This window comes from Serinus canaria, chromosome Z (assembly GCF_022539315.1).
Source record: "Serinus canaria isolate serCan28SL12 chromosome Z, serCan2020, whole genome shotgun sequence".
NCBI classification, from domain to species: Eukaryota; Metazoa; Chordata; class Aves; order Passeriformes; family Fringillidae; genus Serinus; species Serinus canaria.
In genome coordinates, this window is record NC_066343.1 from 29409701 (window position 1) to 29423812 (window position 14112).

At 38.3% G+C, this 14112-nt stretch overlaps 1 protein-coding gene across 1 annotated transcript in view; it reads right to left on the reverse strand.

Annotated features, from left to right (window-relative positions):
• Positions 1-49: 49 nt before the first annotated feature.
• MTAP (methylthioadenosine phosphorylase) overlaps positions 50-14112 on the reverse strand; it is a 33071-nt gene continuing 19008 nt past the window's right edge. The window contains exons 5-8 of the mRNA XM_050987398.1: positions 12165-12267; positions 7195-7434; positions 6530-6652; positions 50-984 (exon numbers count right to left, since the gene is read on the reverse strand). Coding sequence (XP_050843355.1) covers positions 946-984; positions 6530-6652; positions 7195-7434; positions 12165-12267 — 505 coding nt within the window. The 3' untranslated portion in view covers positions 50-945. The remainder of the gene's footprint in view (positions 985-6529; positions 6653-7194; positions 7435-12164; positions 12268-14112) is intronic.

Below are 14112 nucleotides of genomic sequence, written 5' to 3' on the forward strand. Positions count from 1 at the left end.
TGACTAGAAGTAAATAACCCCCCCTGCCCCACCCTGATTTCCACACATCTTGGAGAAGCACACATTTCATTCATTTTATTTACTAGACAAGAAGTAACAGGTTATTTTATTAAAATAAGACTGTATTTAAAAATTGAAATGCATACATTCAAACCACTCGAGCACATTCATCACTTAATACAGGAATTAAAATTGGAGCTGTTCAATAAAGCAGAAAATGGCTGTTTGGGACACTGTCAGCAAAGTATTTTTTCTATATAGTTCTGTAAGTCATGTAAGTACATCTTCAGGCACGAATTTGGTTTAGGCATTACTTCAGTCTCCAACACTAACTCATTACACACCTGCTGCTGTGACACAGAACCACCGTAGTTATTGAACCAGGTCTTCTAGCACACAAAACAAATACACTGCTTAAAAAAAAAATCACTGGAATAAAAAATATGGATAATGTATAAAAATAGTATAATTTTAATTTGAAATTTTTTGTTCAGTGTTTCTGTTATGTTTCTGAAGTGAATTGTAACCATGTGCCTTGTTGAAGGAAAAGATGGAGGTAGAAACAGCAACACAAATAACCTGTGAATCTGCTTTCTTTGACCTTATTTTATGAAACTGCAACAACAATGTAACTTAGACTTTCCTTTCTACTATCAGTTAAAAGGTATCACTGAATAGAGGATACTGACTTTTTTTCTCAGTCAGATACAGTTTGTCAGTAGGGCTATTTATACCTGAAAACATTATCAAAATCTAATTTTAACCATCTTATATGTGATCAAACTGGCAAAGATTTTAACAGCAGCCTTACACATGATCATTGGTCAATTTTTAGTCCATTCTTTAAAGCTTGTAACAATTTTTGAAGATATTATAACCTCTGAAAGCTTGAAAGTGATCCACTCTTCCTTGAAAGCACTGAAACTTCAAGGTTCATCCAGGTTGTTACTGCTTTGGCAGGATAACCGAACACTGCACCGTTGCCTGAAATACAAAGTCACAGGAGATAAGTGCTTCTTTTGGCAATGCAGAGAGAATTACTTTTCATTGAAAAGGTAGATTATGTAGCTTCCCTTTGGGTACAAATGTGTAAATCCTTTCATATGCTAGTATCTCCAATTTTTTCCAACACCACAGAAGTCAATATTATTACAAGGAGGGCATGCACACACAATAAATTTTCATTACAACTTTTGCAAAGCTACGTGATACGATTATTGGTACAGAGAAGAACAACTGTATTGCAAAACCACTAATTTATGAACTTTGGGCTTACAGTCTGCAAATGAAAAATTGTGCAGCATGCTTTCTGTGACTTTTACATGACTATTATCAATTCTGAAGTACAGCTATCAAGAACAGAAACCAGCCAGGTGGCACTGACTGTGAGTGAATGGAATACTCAAGTTATGCAGGGACAGGCAATTTTGACATTAGCCACATTCAAGGGCAGGGTCTAAGAAACATTTTAATCTCAGCTTTTGTGAGAAATTCTTGGCCTACAAGTACCCCTGTACCAATTACAGTTGAAGTGAAGCCTTGATGAATTTTCCTCCTTCACTTTACTCACCTGTGCCAATATACTGTGATCACATATGTACATTCACTGACCAGTATCACCGATGAGATATATTTTGAGGAAGAAAATTACTCAAGATATTTACAAAATTAGAGTTCTAAATACAGAACTTAAGGAATGTAAGTTTCAGGTTGAGATAGACTAGAAAAAATTACTGAAAAAATATTAGTCTTTATGCCCTTCAACTTGTTACTTATCAAATCACATAAATGCCCAAGTGACTCCCTGATGAAGTGTATTGAAATACATCTACAGTTACCTTACCCAATCTAAACTATCCCAGAGTACTCACTTACCACAAGTCTCAAAATACATCATTATTCCTTGTATCAGTGATCTGACAAATACATTTCTCACAGGCTAGTACGGAAGTTCAAGAAAAAGGCAGGTAGTACCAGTAGGTTTCCCCAAACAGTCAAGAAATTTACCTAAGAAGCACTCACAAAAGCTCTGACACCTTACCACAAGCTGATCTTTTTACAGCCATACTGTAAAAAAATAATCAGTTCTAACAGACCATTCCTTTTACCATTATAGTACAGATTCTCTTCTGATACTCATGGAGTTGACCCTTATCGTAATGTAATAAAGGTACCGAGTTCAATACCCAGTTATGATGAGCTAAAATTCTTTTCAACAGAACAGTTTTTTTCTAACTCATACTTTTCTTAGCAAAGATTTAAAAAAAAGTCTTGAAACATATGAAATTGTCTGCTGCCACCAATTTATTTACTTTATGAACAATGAGACCATGTTTTACACAATAAGTTTTTGTTATCAGTGCTTTGACTGCAGTTCTTGCTGCCTTTGACATCTGTTCCAACTTTGACTATCTTGTCAACTATAGACAAGATACCATTGTCCTGAAAGCATCCCTAACATACCTGCACTTGTTTCTGCTTCCAACCCTTGATTGCTGCATTTTTGCACTAGAGCTGTTTCCTGTTCAAAGTCTTTCTGTGGACTGGAACGCTGCCCTTAAAGACCAGCCAACTTTCTGGAACTCCTTGACTCTTCAGAGCAGTCTCCTATGAGATTATAGATACTAATTCATTGATTGAAAACAAGTATGCTCGCCTGAACTCCCTGCTCATCTGAACCTGTACTGTTAATTGCCTTACTTGCTCCTCATAGGATATTGATTGCCACAATTTCATGAAGATTACAGCAACAACTGTCAGTAATTATCACCTCACTAAACAACTCTTCCCAGCTAACTGCATATCCAGCTGTATATCGCCCATGACTGACCAGCCTATCCAGAAATTTCTTTGACACCACCCAGAAATCACTTGGACAACTGTCATCAAAAGCATTATCTGCGTTTCCTGACATGACATAAATAGCACGTGGTCATATCCTGTTCTGAAAGAGTGAGGGCTTTAACCTGACACTGGAAAATTATCTCTTTACAGCAAGAAAGCCATGAAATACTGGCCTAAATTTATCTTAGACAGTTAAAAAATAGTAACTTTCAAAGTACATTTACACTCACTGACATATCAAAGATTAAATGATAGAGTAAACAGAAGGGCTGGCAAGCAGCCTATCCTTTATCCAAAAAACAGTCCTTGGACATTTGGTTCAACACTGAAGTCTCTCCTTGAAATTACAGTGAGATTCAGAGGTGACACCACTGGCATGTGTGTTGATCTGGGATTAATAATTAATACTTCCACACAAGGAGACAGATAAATAAAGGTGGGCAGAGACTGACAGCACATTTTCTCCTGCCAAGCAGACAGATTACAGATCTTGGAGAAGAAAAACTGTGTCTATGTAGAGTTTACTGTTTCACAAGCTTCCCCAACACTAAACCAGACATTTGCCCATTTGATATACACAGCCATGGCTTGGATATATTCTGTCACTGATAGAAGTGTACCAGCTTCAGTCTTACTAGCTCCTTGTCTTACTTACTCAGCCTTCTCCTTGTCTGCGCTCCTTAACACATTTCCACAGCGCATACAAGAGCTGCTGCCTTCAAGCTCTAGGAAAGGAGCTCCAAAACAGTTCAAAAACTTCATCATCTGGCCTTCAAAACTCACACTATTAAATATACTGTAGTACAATACAAGACAATAGATTTTAAAAACTCTTTTTGGTTCAATTACATACTTGTACAGAGGCACATACATGTATCCTTCTCTCTGCTTCCCTGCAAAATTGCCTCTCTCATTCATTAACACAAATCCTTCCTCTGCTTTATCACCCCTGAATTTCCCAAACAGGAACATTTGTAGCCTTTCCTGATGTTCCTATGTAAAATTAAAGGAAGCCTCCAAAGCCTTTGGAGCTTCAGAATTTCTCCAGAAATTCCAGAGTTCTTGTTCTTTCAAGTCATTAACCCTTGTGGCTCCTACTTGTTATAAAATTTCAATACCCATTGCCTGTTTCCAACTCTTCTAGTGCCTTCAGATTAACTCTCTTTCTCAGTACACTATCACTCAAACCTGTCTGCAAAGAACATAAACACCTAAGAATTGTAAGTGAAACTATTTCATTATTCATCACTGATTTGAGGCAGTAGATATTTAAGAGGAAAAGAGTTAAGAAGTGACATTAGGACCTGATGCATCATGATGCACCTTCCTCTGGGGCATCACATTTTCTTTCAGTATTTAGGGGATTGAGCTGGAAGAAGCACTTGACAATGAACTGAAAGAACAGCTGGCGTTCATTAAAGGAGAATAGTGCAAATGTAGTGCCAGCTCTCTTTCACTCCCAATTCAAGAAGATTCAAGACAATCACAAAAAGGAACACAGGAGGACATTGCTCATGGAAGTATACCTGCCAGAAACCAAGGCAGATTCATTCAGTACTTAAGCAGCATAATATACTTGGGAACCACTTCCTTTCATGCCATATGAAAAAAAAGTGCCTGAGGAATATCTAGCACACTTAATATTATTTGTTCAAACTCTTGAGTTTGCTGTATAGCTAGGCATCTGCATTAAAAAATGCAGTCCCACTCTCTGAAAATGTTTTCAGTGGATTAGAGAAAATAAGCAATAGTGATTTTGGTGCCTCCCTTATCCATTCAGTGATACAACTTCCTAATGCATGCAAAAGGGAAAGGAAAAAGTCAGTTACTTCTCTCATATGTACAGAGGGAACATTAAAATAACTGTTTCAGATAACCAGGTGAAGAAGATTCATAAAGATAATTCAGGCACTCCTAAAGAAAAGTAGGTTTTACAGTAAAGAATTAGCAAAAGAATAATTTCAATTTCAATTGTAGAATTCTAACTCAAATTCTACAAACCTGACCCAGTCATTTATGCTTAAGAATTGGCTGAGGTGCATTTTACTGACTATGCCTTCTCGTCATGACACTGACTAAACTAGAGATGAAAATCACTGATATGATGTATTGGGTTTGCATGGCCTGGATTTGGTAGCAAGGATCTACGGGGTGGCATGGCAAAAGAGACTCCCCTCCCTAAGCAAACTGAAGATTTTTAGAAGTGACAAACTCTAAAACTAAAACCCCATGTTTTGTCTCTCTTTGCAGTTGGTGGGAAGGAAAGAAGGGCTGGGGGAGGGGAGGAAAGCTGTTCTAAAGGTTTTAGTTCTCGTTATCTTCTTTTAATTCTGTTAATAAGTTTTTCTTTATATATTTTAAAGTTTTGAGTCTGTCTTGCCCTTAGAGTGTTTTCTCCCAATCCTTATCTCACCCCATGAGCCTTTTAATTTCTTTTTCTTTCCCCCTCCTCTGCTCAACTATAGCAGAGAAGCATGAGTGAATGATTTTTCATGGGTGCACTGGCATTTGGCCAGTGTCAAAATTGCAACATTTGTGGTGGAGAATGCAGGCAAACATGAGGACTTTGAGATAAGGATACTAATTGGGAGAAATAACAGGCAAAACAAGTATTAAATCACAAAATAAAGTAGAATGATTGTGGGAAATTTATAGTGTAATTGTAGTGAAAATCTAGAGGTGGATTTTTTTATGTAATTTTTTCTTTTGGTTCTGTGTAATGACTGTACCTTAGATTAAGTGTAGAGTTTTTCTTCTGTTTAGTTAAGAAGTTTTTCGCTGTTCTAACTAAGTGTTATACGTTGAGTGCAATTTTGATAATAATTCTTAAATATTCATAGAAGCCAGGGGTGGAATTATCCTGCTCTGATTTTGTTAGTAATAAATTAAATTAATATCTCTAAGCTGAGCCTGTTTTGCTCATATCAGTATTTGATGAGTGATTCCTCCTGGTCCTTATCTCAACCCAGCCAAAAAAAGCTTGTTGAGAAAGCTCCTAACTGTTTTAACATTGTTTTCCCCTTCTTTGTTATATCTGCAAATGAATCTCAAGTATGCCTGTGAAATACAGATGATAAAAAACACAAGTAAACCTTGTCTAAGAAAAATTCTCCTTAAGAACTCCCTCCCCAATACATTTTGAAATGTTTTTCTTTTCACAATTTTTTTCATGCACCTTAGACTTAAAACCTATGGAGAACACAATTCTAGTAATTTCAAGTTGGTTATTACCCATACCTTTTAAGACTCTTCCTATTCTACATATTAAAGTGAACATAATATTTTTGGTCTGGCTCAGTCTCTTCCACTTGATTCTTCTTTGTGCTAAGATGCAAGATCAGAGTTTATCTGGATACTGCATATATTTGTATCTTACTTTGTATCTCATTTATTTGTATCTTATGAACATTTAATGGTTGATGTCTCACTTCATCAACCATATATAGCTATCTGGTTTTTTTAACCTTTTCCAAGACTTCTTGTAAAACTGAAGCTAGATCTTGGCAACAAAACTTGCAAGAATCGTGTAGAATCCATCCACCCTTCTTGAATGAATTTGGTTTCTTGAAGTATTTCCTCTGAAGCACTTTGATTCAAACAAAAACATCCTGTAACATAGCCCTGTGTTGTGTGCGCACACACATAGACTGTCCCTGGTACTCGTCAGCTTCATTTGCGTACTTACTTTCAGAGTGTGCAGGGTGCTGGTCCATTCCATGGAGCCTATCTGAGGTATGGCAGTAAGAAGTATGCTTGTAGCCTTATTTGCATTCCCTTTCAGCGTCTTTAAAACTTTATCCACTGAAACCTAGAAATACAGTACAACTGAGTGGTGTCTCTCAATTCTGATGGCACACATTTTAAACACCCAAATAAATTTAACTCAGAAATGTAAATGTAAAGCCTTAGAATATCAGTCTTTTTTGATAGTGCAAATGTTTTATCCTCTGTATGTTTATGGTTTATACTTGTGTATTGTAAACAAACAGGAGAACTAAAGCATATATATTACTTTGCACAGAGCTGCAAAAGGAAAATCACCAGACCAATCACAGTCACAAAGAAGACAAGTCACACAGAATTCATGAGCCTCATTCTCACAGACCCCCTGATTCAGACAACAGGAAACAAAAGGTTTGCTAGTAGCAAGGCAGGTTCATGAAAATGAACGTAATAGCAACAACTGACTCTATTTTTACATTCACAATAATTCATCAAGAATAACTCAGGGATTCTAATGTAATTAAGAACAGACTTAGTACAAGATGTCATCTCTGATCAAAACCTACACATTCTCATTCAAACCCCTCAGGGCAACACCAGGAAAAAAGAGGAAAAAGTTTCACTCACAGCTTCTTCATGTTCCTTCCAGCAGTCATAATCTGTTGCCATGGCAATACTAGCATAACTCATTCCAGCTTCCTTTGCAAGAATCACTTCAGGCACTGTGGTCATGTTGATAACATCAGCTCCCCAACTACGAAACATACAGCTTTCTGCTCGAGAGCTGAAACGTGGGCCTTCAATTGTGATCACTGTCCCCTTGGAGTGACACTGGAGGCCCAGCTTCTTGGCAGTCTCAATAAGAACCTGCAAAACATGCCAATGTTGAAGAAAGGAAATTATTCCCTTTGTGCACTGCCTTTGCATTCCATCATAAACTTGCACACAAAAGAAGTTAGCTTTATACAGAGTAGTCATATTTCATATGACTACAGCTGTCCAAAACCAAAGATGAGTTTTGTTTTTCTCACCCAACAAGGAAAATTAATAGTCTACCAACAGGGATGAACTTGAATTCATCTGATTTTATTAGTATCAGTTGGATTACTACTTTCAATGCAGACCAAGAAGACTGGGAAACAGAATTTTTTGCACATTTAGACTGTGTCTACATTGCAGGCAGAACTGCAGGTAAAAGCATTTCAATGAGCACTACATTATCACATGGTGGGGCTGAGCCAGTGAAAACAGTAGTAAGAAATTTATATTTTGAAAGTAAAACTTTACAAGCACATACTTCAAAGAGTACCCTGGGAATCTGTGCAGAAATTATTACCACATTTTCCCACGCCGATGGCTGAGCTGTATACTAGACATATAGCATGTAGTCTATTGGGGGTTAGGTTTCCTTCCTTTTGCTCCTTTTTACTTACAGAATTTTTCTCCTAAGTTGCTAGGAAATTTTAACGACTGAGAACTTAAGGAAAAAACAGGGTACTGAAGAAAAACTAAGGACCCGGCCCAGCTCAGGGGAGTGGGGCAGGTAAAGGAGGGCTGGGGCAGCTGCTAGCTCTCCTGCTCCGCGACTTTGCTCTGTGGCTTCAGAGGAGGATGGTCCGAACTGCTGCTTCGGGAAGGCAATTCACTGCTGCCGTCAGAGCCCAGCTCGGTCCTGCTTCTTCTGCTGTGGGCTCCATGCTCCTGAGAGTCCTGCTGGGGCACCGGGATGGGCTGTCCCAGGGTTGTGAAGTGAAGCCTCTCCCCCACCCCTTCCCTCCCGGGCCGAGCCGGCATTGCCGCTCCCCGAGCCCGCCCCACAGCGCCCCCTGCAGGCGGGGGGAGTCACCGCACCTGCCCCGCCCGCCCGGAGCAGCAGCGCCCCTGCCGGCCGGGCCCGGAGCTGCAACAGGGGGAAAGCACCACGGCCGAGAAGGCCGGGACTGGGTTCTGTTTGGGGTTAATGCCGTTGTCATTGTGGTTTGTTTGGTTTATTACACACACCAGGAATGAACTGTTATTCCTATTCCCATATCCTTTTGCCTGAGGGCCCCTTAATTTCAAAATTATAATAATTCAGAGGGAAATCATTTGTATTCTCCGTTCCAAGAGAAGGCGCCTTCCCTAGTCTTTCAAGCCAAGACAACTTCCTATCAGCTTTTTTAGTTCTAACAAGAACCTCATATATGTCAGAATAATCGAATTTCTCTCTTGGTAATCAGCCTGGATAATGCCAGTTGATACAGTTGGAATAAGTGGATACTGCCCTAGATAAATGGGACTAGGATGCCCATCACTGTCCTGAGTAGGAAAGTGAAAGGAACCATGATGCCACCTATTTAAAATGGCCATAAACAAAAAAGATAGCAAAGAAAGCAAAAGCACTTCCAAAAATTGTGGTAGGCCAGGAGGGACCTTCATAACACAGCAGCAGTGAAAAACCTAGTCGGACACCACTAGGAGCAACTTAGTGTCATGACTTATACCCTGTGGAGCAGCTTCCCTGCAAAGAAAACTGTGAGAAGCCTACACTCAAGACAAACAGATGCAACAAGCAGCAAGAGCTCAAGTGTGTTACATGACCTTGTAGGGTGCCTTGTCCCTGGCATGTAGATCAGCGGATTGTGTGTGGATTTTGTGGAGCAGCACAACAAAATAGAGCTGGACCACCCATATCTGCCACTGCAGATGTGTGTAAACAGGTAAGTCTGCACTGTAGCTGGGTGGCAACACCTGACACACCTACAGGTTGGATGAAGTGATTGAGAGCAGCCCTGCCAAGAAGGACTTGGGGATGATGGCTGATGAAAAACTCAACATGACCCAGCCATGAGCACTCCAAGACCAGAAAGGCAATGGGATCCTGGGCTGAATACAAAGCAGGGTGGGTAGCAGGGCGATGGAGGGGATTCTGCCCCTCTGCTCTGCTCTGGTGACCCTGCTGAAACACTGCATCCAGCTCTGGCATCCTTACTGTAAGAAAGACATGGAACTGTTGGAGCAAATCCAGAGAAGGGCCTCAAAATTGATAAGAGCAGTGGAGCACCTCCCCTGTGAAAACAGGCTGAGAAAGTTGGGGCTGTTCAGCCTGAAGAAGAGAAGGCTGTGGGGAAACTTCATAGCAACCTTCCAGTATCTGAAGGGTTCTACAGGGAAGGTGGAGACGCACTCCTTGTCAGGAACTGTAGTGATAAAACAAGGAATAACAGCCACAAATTGAAAGAGCGGAAATTCAAGTTAGATATTAGGAAGACATTTTTTAATGTGAGGTAAGACACTAGGACAGGGGGCTCAAGGAGGCTGTGGATGACTCAACACTAGGAGTGTTCAAGGCATGGTTGGATAAGGCCTTGAGCAACTTGTTCTAGCAGAAGGTATCCTTGCACATGGCAGTGGCAGCTGTAAAGGACATCTTCAAGGTCCTTTACAACCCCTTAATATTCTGTGAATCATTCTATGCTGAAAGTTGATCTAGTATTAATCACACCTAATAATTTGGTTTATTGATGCTATTAATTCTGAATATATGTTTAGAAGAATGCCAGTTAATTACATTATTAATAAATCAACAGACCAACTGAGATGACATAACCACAGGTGAGCAGTATCTTTCTGAAACTCTTTATGAAGTTCCAGCTTTACTGCCTATGTAAAGGATAGGACACTGTGTTGAGCCTCAGTTTCTAAAAGCAGCAATACCCAAGATACTCTATATTATTCAAAACTTCTGAGAGAAAAAGATACAACTCCATTTAGATTCTCATTTAACAAACAGTGCATAAACCAACTAAATCAGATAATTTTAACGTATTTGCACAAGTGTAATATAATATGAAGGTTTCAGATGTTTTGTTGCAAAATTCTTAAATATGTTACATTCACAATTTTGGTTTTATTAGTATTATTATTATTATTGCACTTATGTATTAAATTCCTCTGAACTGGGATAAACTGGGCTGAAATTATCCCAACAATTTTCAGACATAGTTTCAGGAAAAAATTTAAATCACTTTTATCTGGGATTTTCTAATGAAGTGAAATACTCCTTCTCAGTCTCACAAAGAGCTCAAACCCACACATTCTTTAAAACATCTCTCAGGCTGATTAGAATGCACAAACTAATGAGATAATGATCACATGTGAGATTGGGAAGTACCTAAATGGTTTTTTTCAGTTTGAAAAGGCACATTTCTCTGCTGGCTTTTCAAAAAATGAAAAACCCAAATAACATCTCTAGCTATTTAACAACCGAAAGAAAACTGTCTCCTGCAGTCTCAGGAAATGTCTTATGTATGAGTACTTACTTTTAAAAAAAAAAGTACTGCCAATGACCAAAGTAATAACACTTTTTAATCCATTTCTTAATAAACTCCTTGCATCTCCTGTGACATGACATCATGCTCACAGTAGAAAGCAACTAAATACCAGCTAATCTTTGGTAAGAGCATGCAGTTAGGCTATTTTTGCAAGAAAAATGCGAAGTATTTGGCATAATTTGCTGCTCATTGAAAGAAGGGCAAAGGCATGCACATGTATAATATGCAGTGGTTTGTTTCTTCATAAGACTTAGAATATCTTTAGATCATTCTAAAACACCCTGATTCCCAATGCAGGTATCTCTAAACCACTGTGAGGCCAATTAACAAAAACAGCACATAATGACACTGAAGCGAATTGGTGACAAAAACAGAATATCTCAGTAGTCCAAATGTTTGTACATGCTCTGGGTATTTGTGCCACCTGCTTCACAATTAGCTTTGTCTTGATTGCAGAGAGCATGTCTCTTAGATGACTATGACTGATTCTGTAAGTACTCCTGTTCCTCTGAAGAATGTACCTCCTTGCAGCTACTGATCAGAGGATTCCAAAACACCACAAAATACACAGTTCAATCTTCACCTTCCTTTTTCCTCAACTCTAGGAATACTCTAAGGTGACATATTTAATCAGATACACTCCTCCCAGAAGCTTATAAAGGTGCTGAAAAATAGAGAAGTGTTTCACACTCTGCAGTCTGAGAAGCCTGAAATCTTGAAGTGATGCAAATGAGAGCTACAACTAAGAATAAATGGCTTTATTTATTAAAGAACAAATACAATTTGGCTTGTTTCAGTGCTTAACATTCTAAGCCTTGACTCTTCACCATCACTCACCTCTACAATACACAAAAGGGCAAATGCAATACTGCTATTTTTGTGAATGTGAAAGCACTACTTGTTTAAGTATCTGAGTATGTAGAGTGGCTCTACCACAGGTGCAGCTTTATTCAGAAAAAAAAGAAACTAATTTCTAATTCTAACTGCTTTGTTCACTTCATTGCTTTCTTGGCTGGTTACTTGATTAAAATAAAGATCTTTTGTTCTGCTATTAAGATTCTAAGAAAATATATTGCCAACTGACTTAGGAAGACAGACACAAAATCTTTTACTTCCCATGCTTTCTAAATGATACATTCGTCCTCAATACCATGATGTATCTGAGAAACAGGATAAAGAGGTGCATATTGCCTCTGTATTCTAAGAATACACAATTAGACTAATATGTCATAAGTAAGTGCCATAAAACCAACATTTATTAACAGTATTACAGAATTCACTAACCTCTCTGGTTTTGGTGCAGAAAGGCTCAGCCATTGGAATATGACATACTCCTGAGAGAGTGGAATGCTGTCCATCATATAAAGTACAATGTCTTTTAGTTGTCCTAGAAAAGCAGAAAACTTGCTTAGAGAAAACAAAAAAAGCAACAAATTGATAAAAACTAAAAAACACAGCATTCCTGGAAGCGGAAGAAAAAACAAGGATGATATTATGACCACCTGTAATCCTGTTCTACCTCTGTACAAACCTTGGAGACCATAAAACTGTTACTCCACAAGTCCATTGTCAATTCATTAGGAAAATCTTTTGTTAACCAAGACAGTGAAACTCTGATTTGTTCCTAAATGACACAAACAGCCCAATTGTGATGTGATTCTACTGCAAAACAACCAACTAATTTATTAGTCAGGAATGTAACCTCTGGAAAAACATGTAAGTAATCTTTAAGAAAGGGAAGAAATAAAATCTCAACTACCACAAGGCTAGTCAAAATAGAACTTGTTTGTATCACTGCATTCCTACATCCCAAAGGATAGGAATTTACAGAAACACCTTCTAGCATGAAAGTGTGAATTCAACTAGAAAAAACCTTGGAACAGGATATTCAGAGAACTTCATGTTCTCAAAAGGATCACACACACCTGCAGTGCCAGCTTCCAGCAAAAGAATCCTTTTTCTCTCTTCTTTTAATGGATGGAAATGGTCAAATGTTGAAATTACCATTCAGCATATCATTTTGGAACACATGGAACTGCTACCCACTACCACTTTACTCTCAAAAGCACTGCCTCAAGCTAATCCACACAATTGGATGGTGCAAACCATCTGGAATAATATTCTCAGACACTCCCTTCTTCCCTGAAGTGTGTCACATACTGTGCTTTAGAGGAGAAAATAAAGCAATAGCCAAATTCAATCTGCAGTTGAAATACAAAGTATCTGCTGGTAATACTTTTTATAACAGCTCCCCAATAAGGTCACAAGGAAATATTTAAAAGAAGGTTTCAAATACATTTTATATGTTAAGAGTAGGCTTGGACAAAAAAAAAAAAAAAAGCATCAAAAATGTATCAATAGGATGCATTAAGAATGAGAAGTACTGCCAATCACCAATTCTTAAGAATGAGATTATTAAACAGGAAAGAGATGGACAAATTAAAAACATCTGGAAAATGTACAGCCGTTAAAATCAGTTGAAACACTGAAATTAATTCTTCCTTTATGGGATACTGAAAAGCTGCAAATAGAAAATATGCAATTTTTTCCCACTTTTCTATTTTGTCTGCTAATTAATTATTTAGAGTTGGAGGAAATGGTAAAAGCCACAATCCATTTCCTGCATTATGGTACTTCAGATGCTGGTAGCCAGGCACTTTCAGAAATCAGAAAAGCCCAAGTAAAGATCTCATATGCATAAATATTAATATCTGACTTTCAGATACTCTGTGTTCTTTGAAGAGAATAGCCACATCATTACATGGCCTCATAAAGAGATCCCACTACGTTTTTCATCATTCACACAAACTGCATGGGACTAAGAAACAACTTTGCTTTGAGAAATAGACCACATGTGTTCACACTTAGACAATTTCTCTTCTCCATCTGTTGTAGTTTAAACCGACCTGGAAATTAAACCCCATTAAGCCCCTGTACCTGCAGCAACAGTTACACTTTTAATCTGACAATACGGTGGCTTTTGCTCCTTCATTTTGGTTTTATCACAGTAACACAGGATTTTCTGGCAATTTTGACTGTGACTGATTCTAGGAAGAAAAATAAAACTCAAACAAATGAACAAACCAGTAATTTTCATCTGTGACAAAGAGCCCTCTACCATTTCCATCATCACCTTCATTCTTCTTCTAGTCGTGTTGAATTATCAAACTACTGGTAATTAAAGAACAAAATGTAAATTCAGACTGGCATAAGCATATAAAAAGCAATCTCA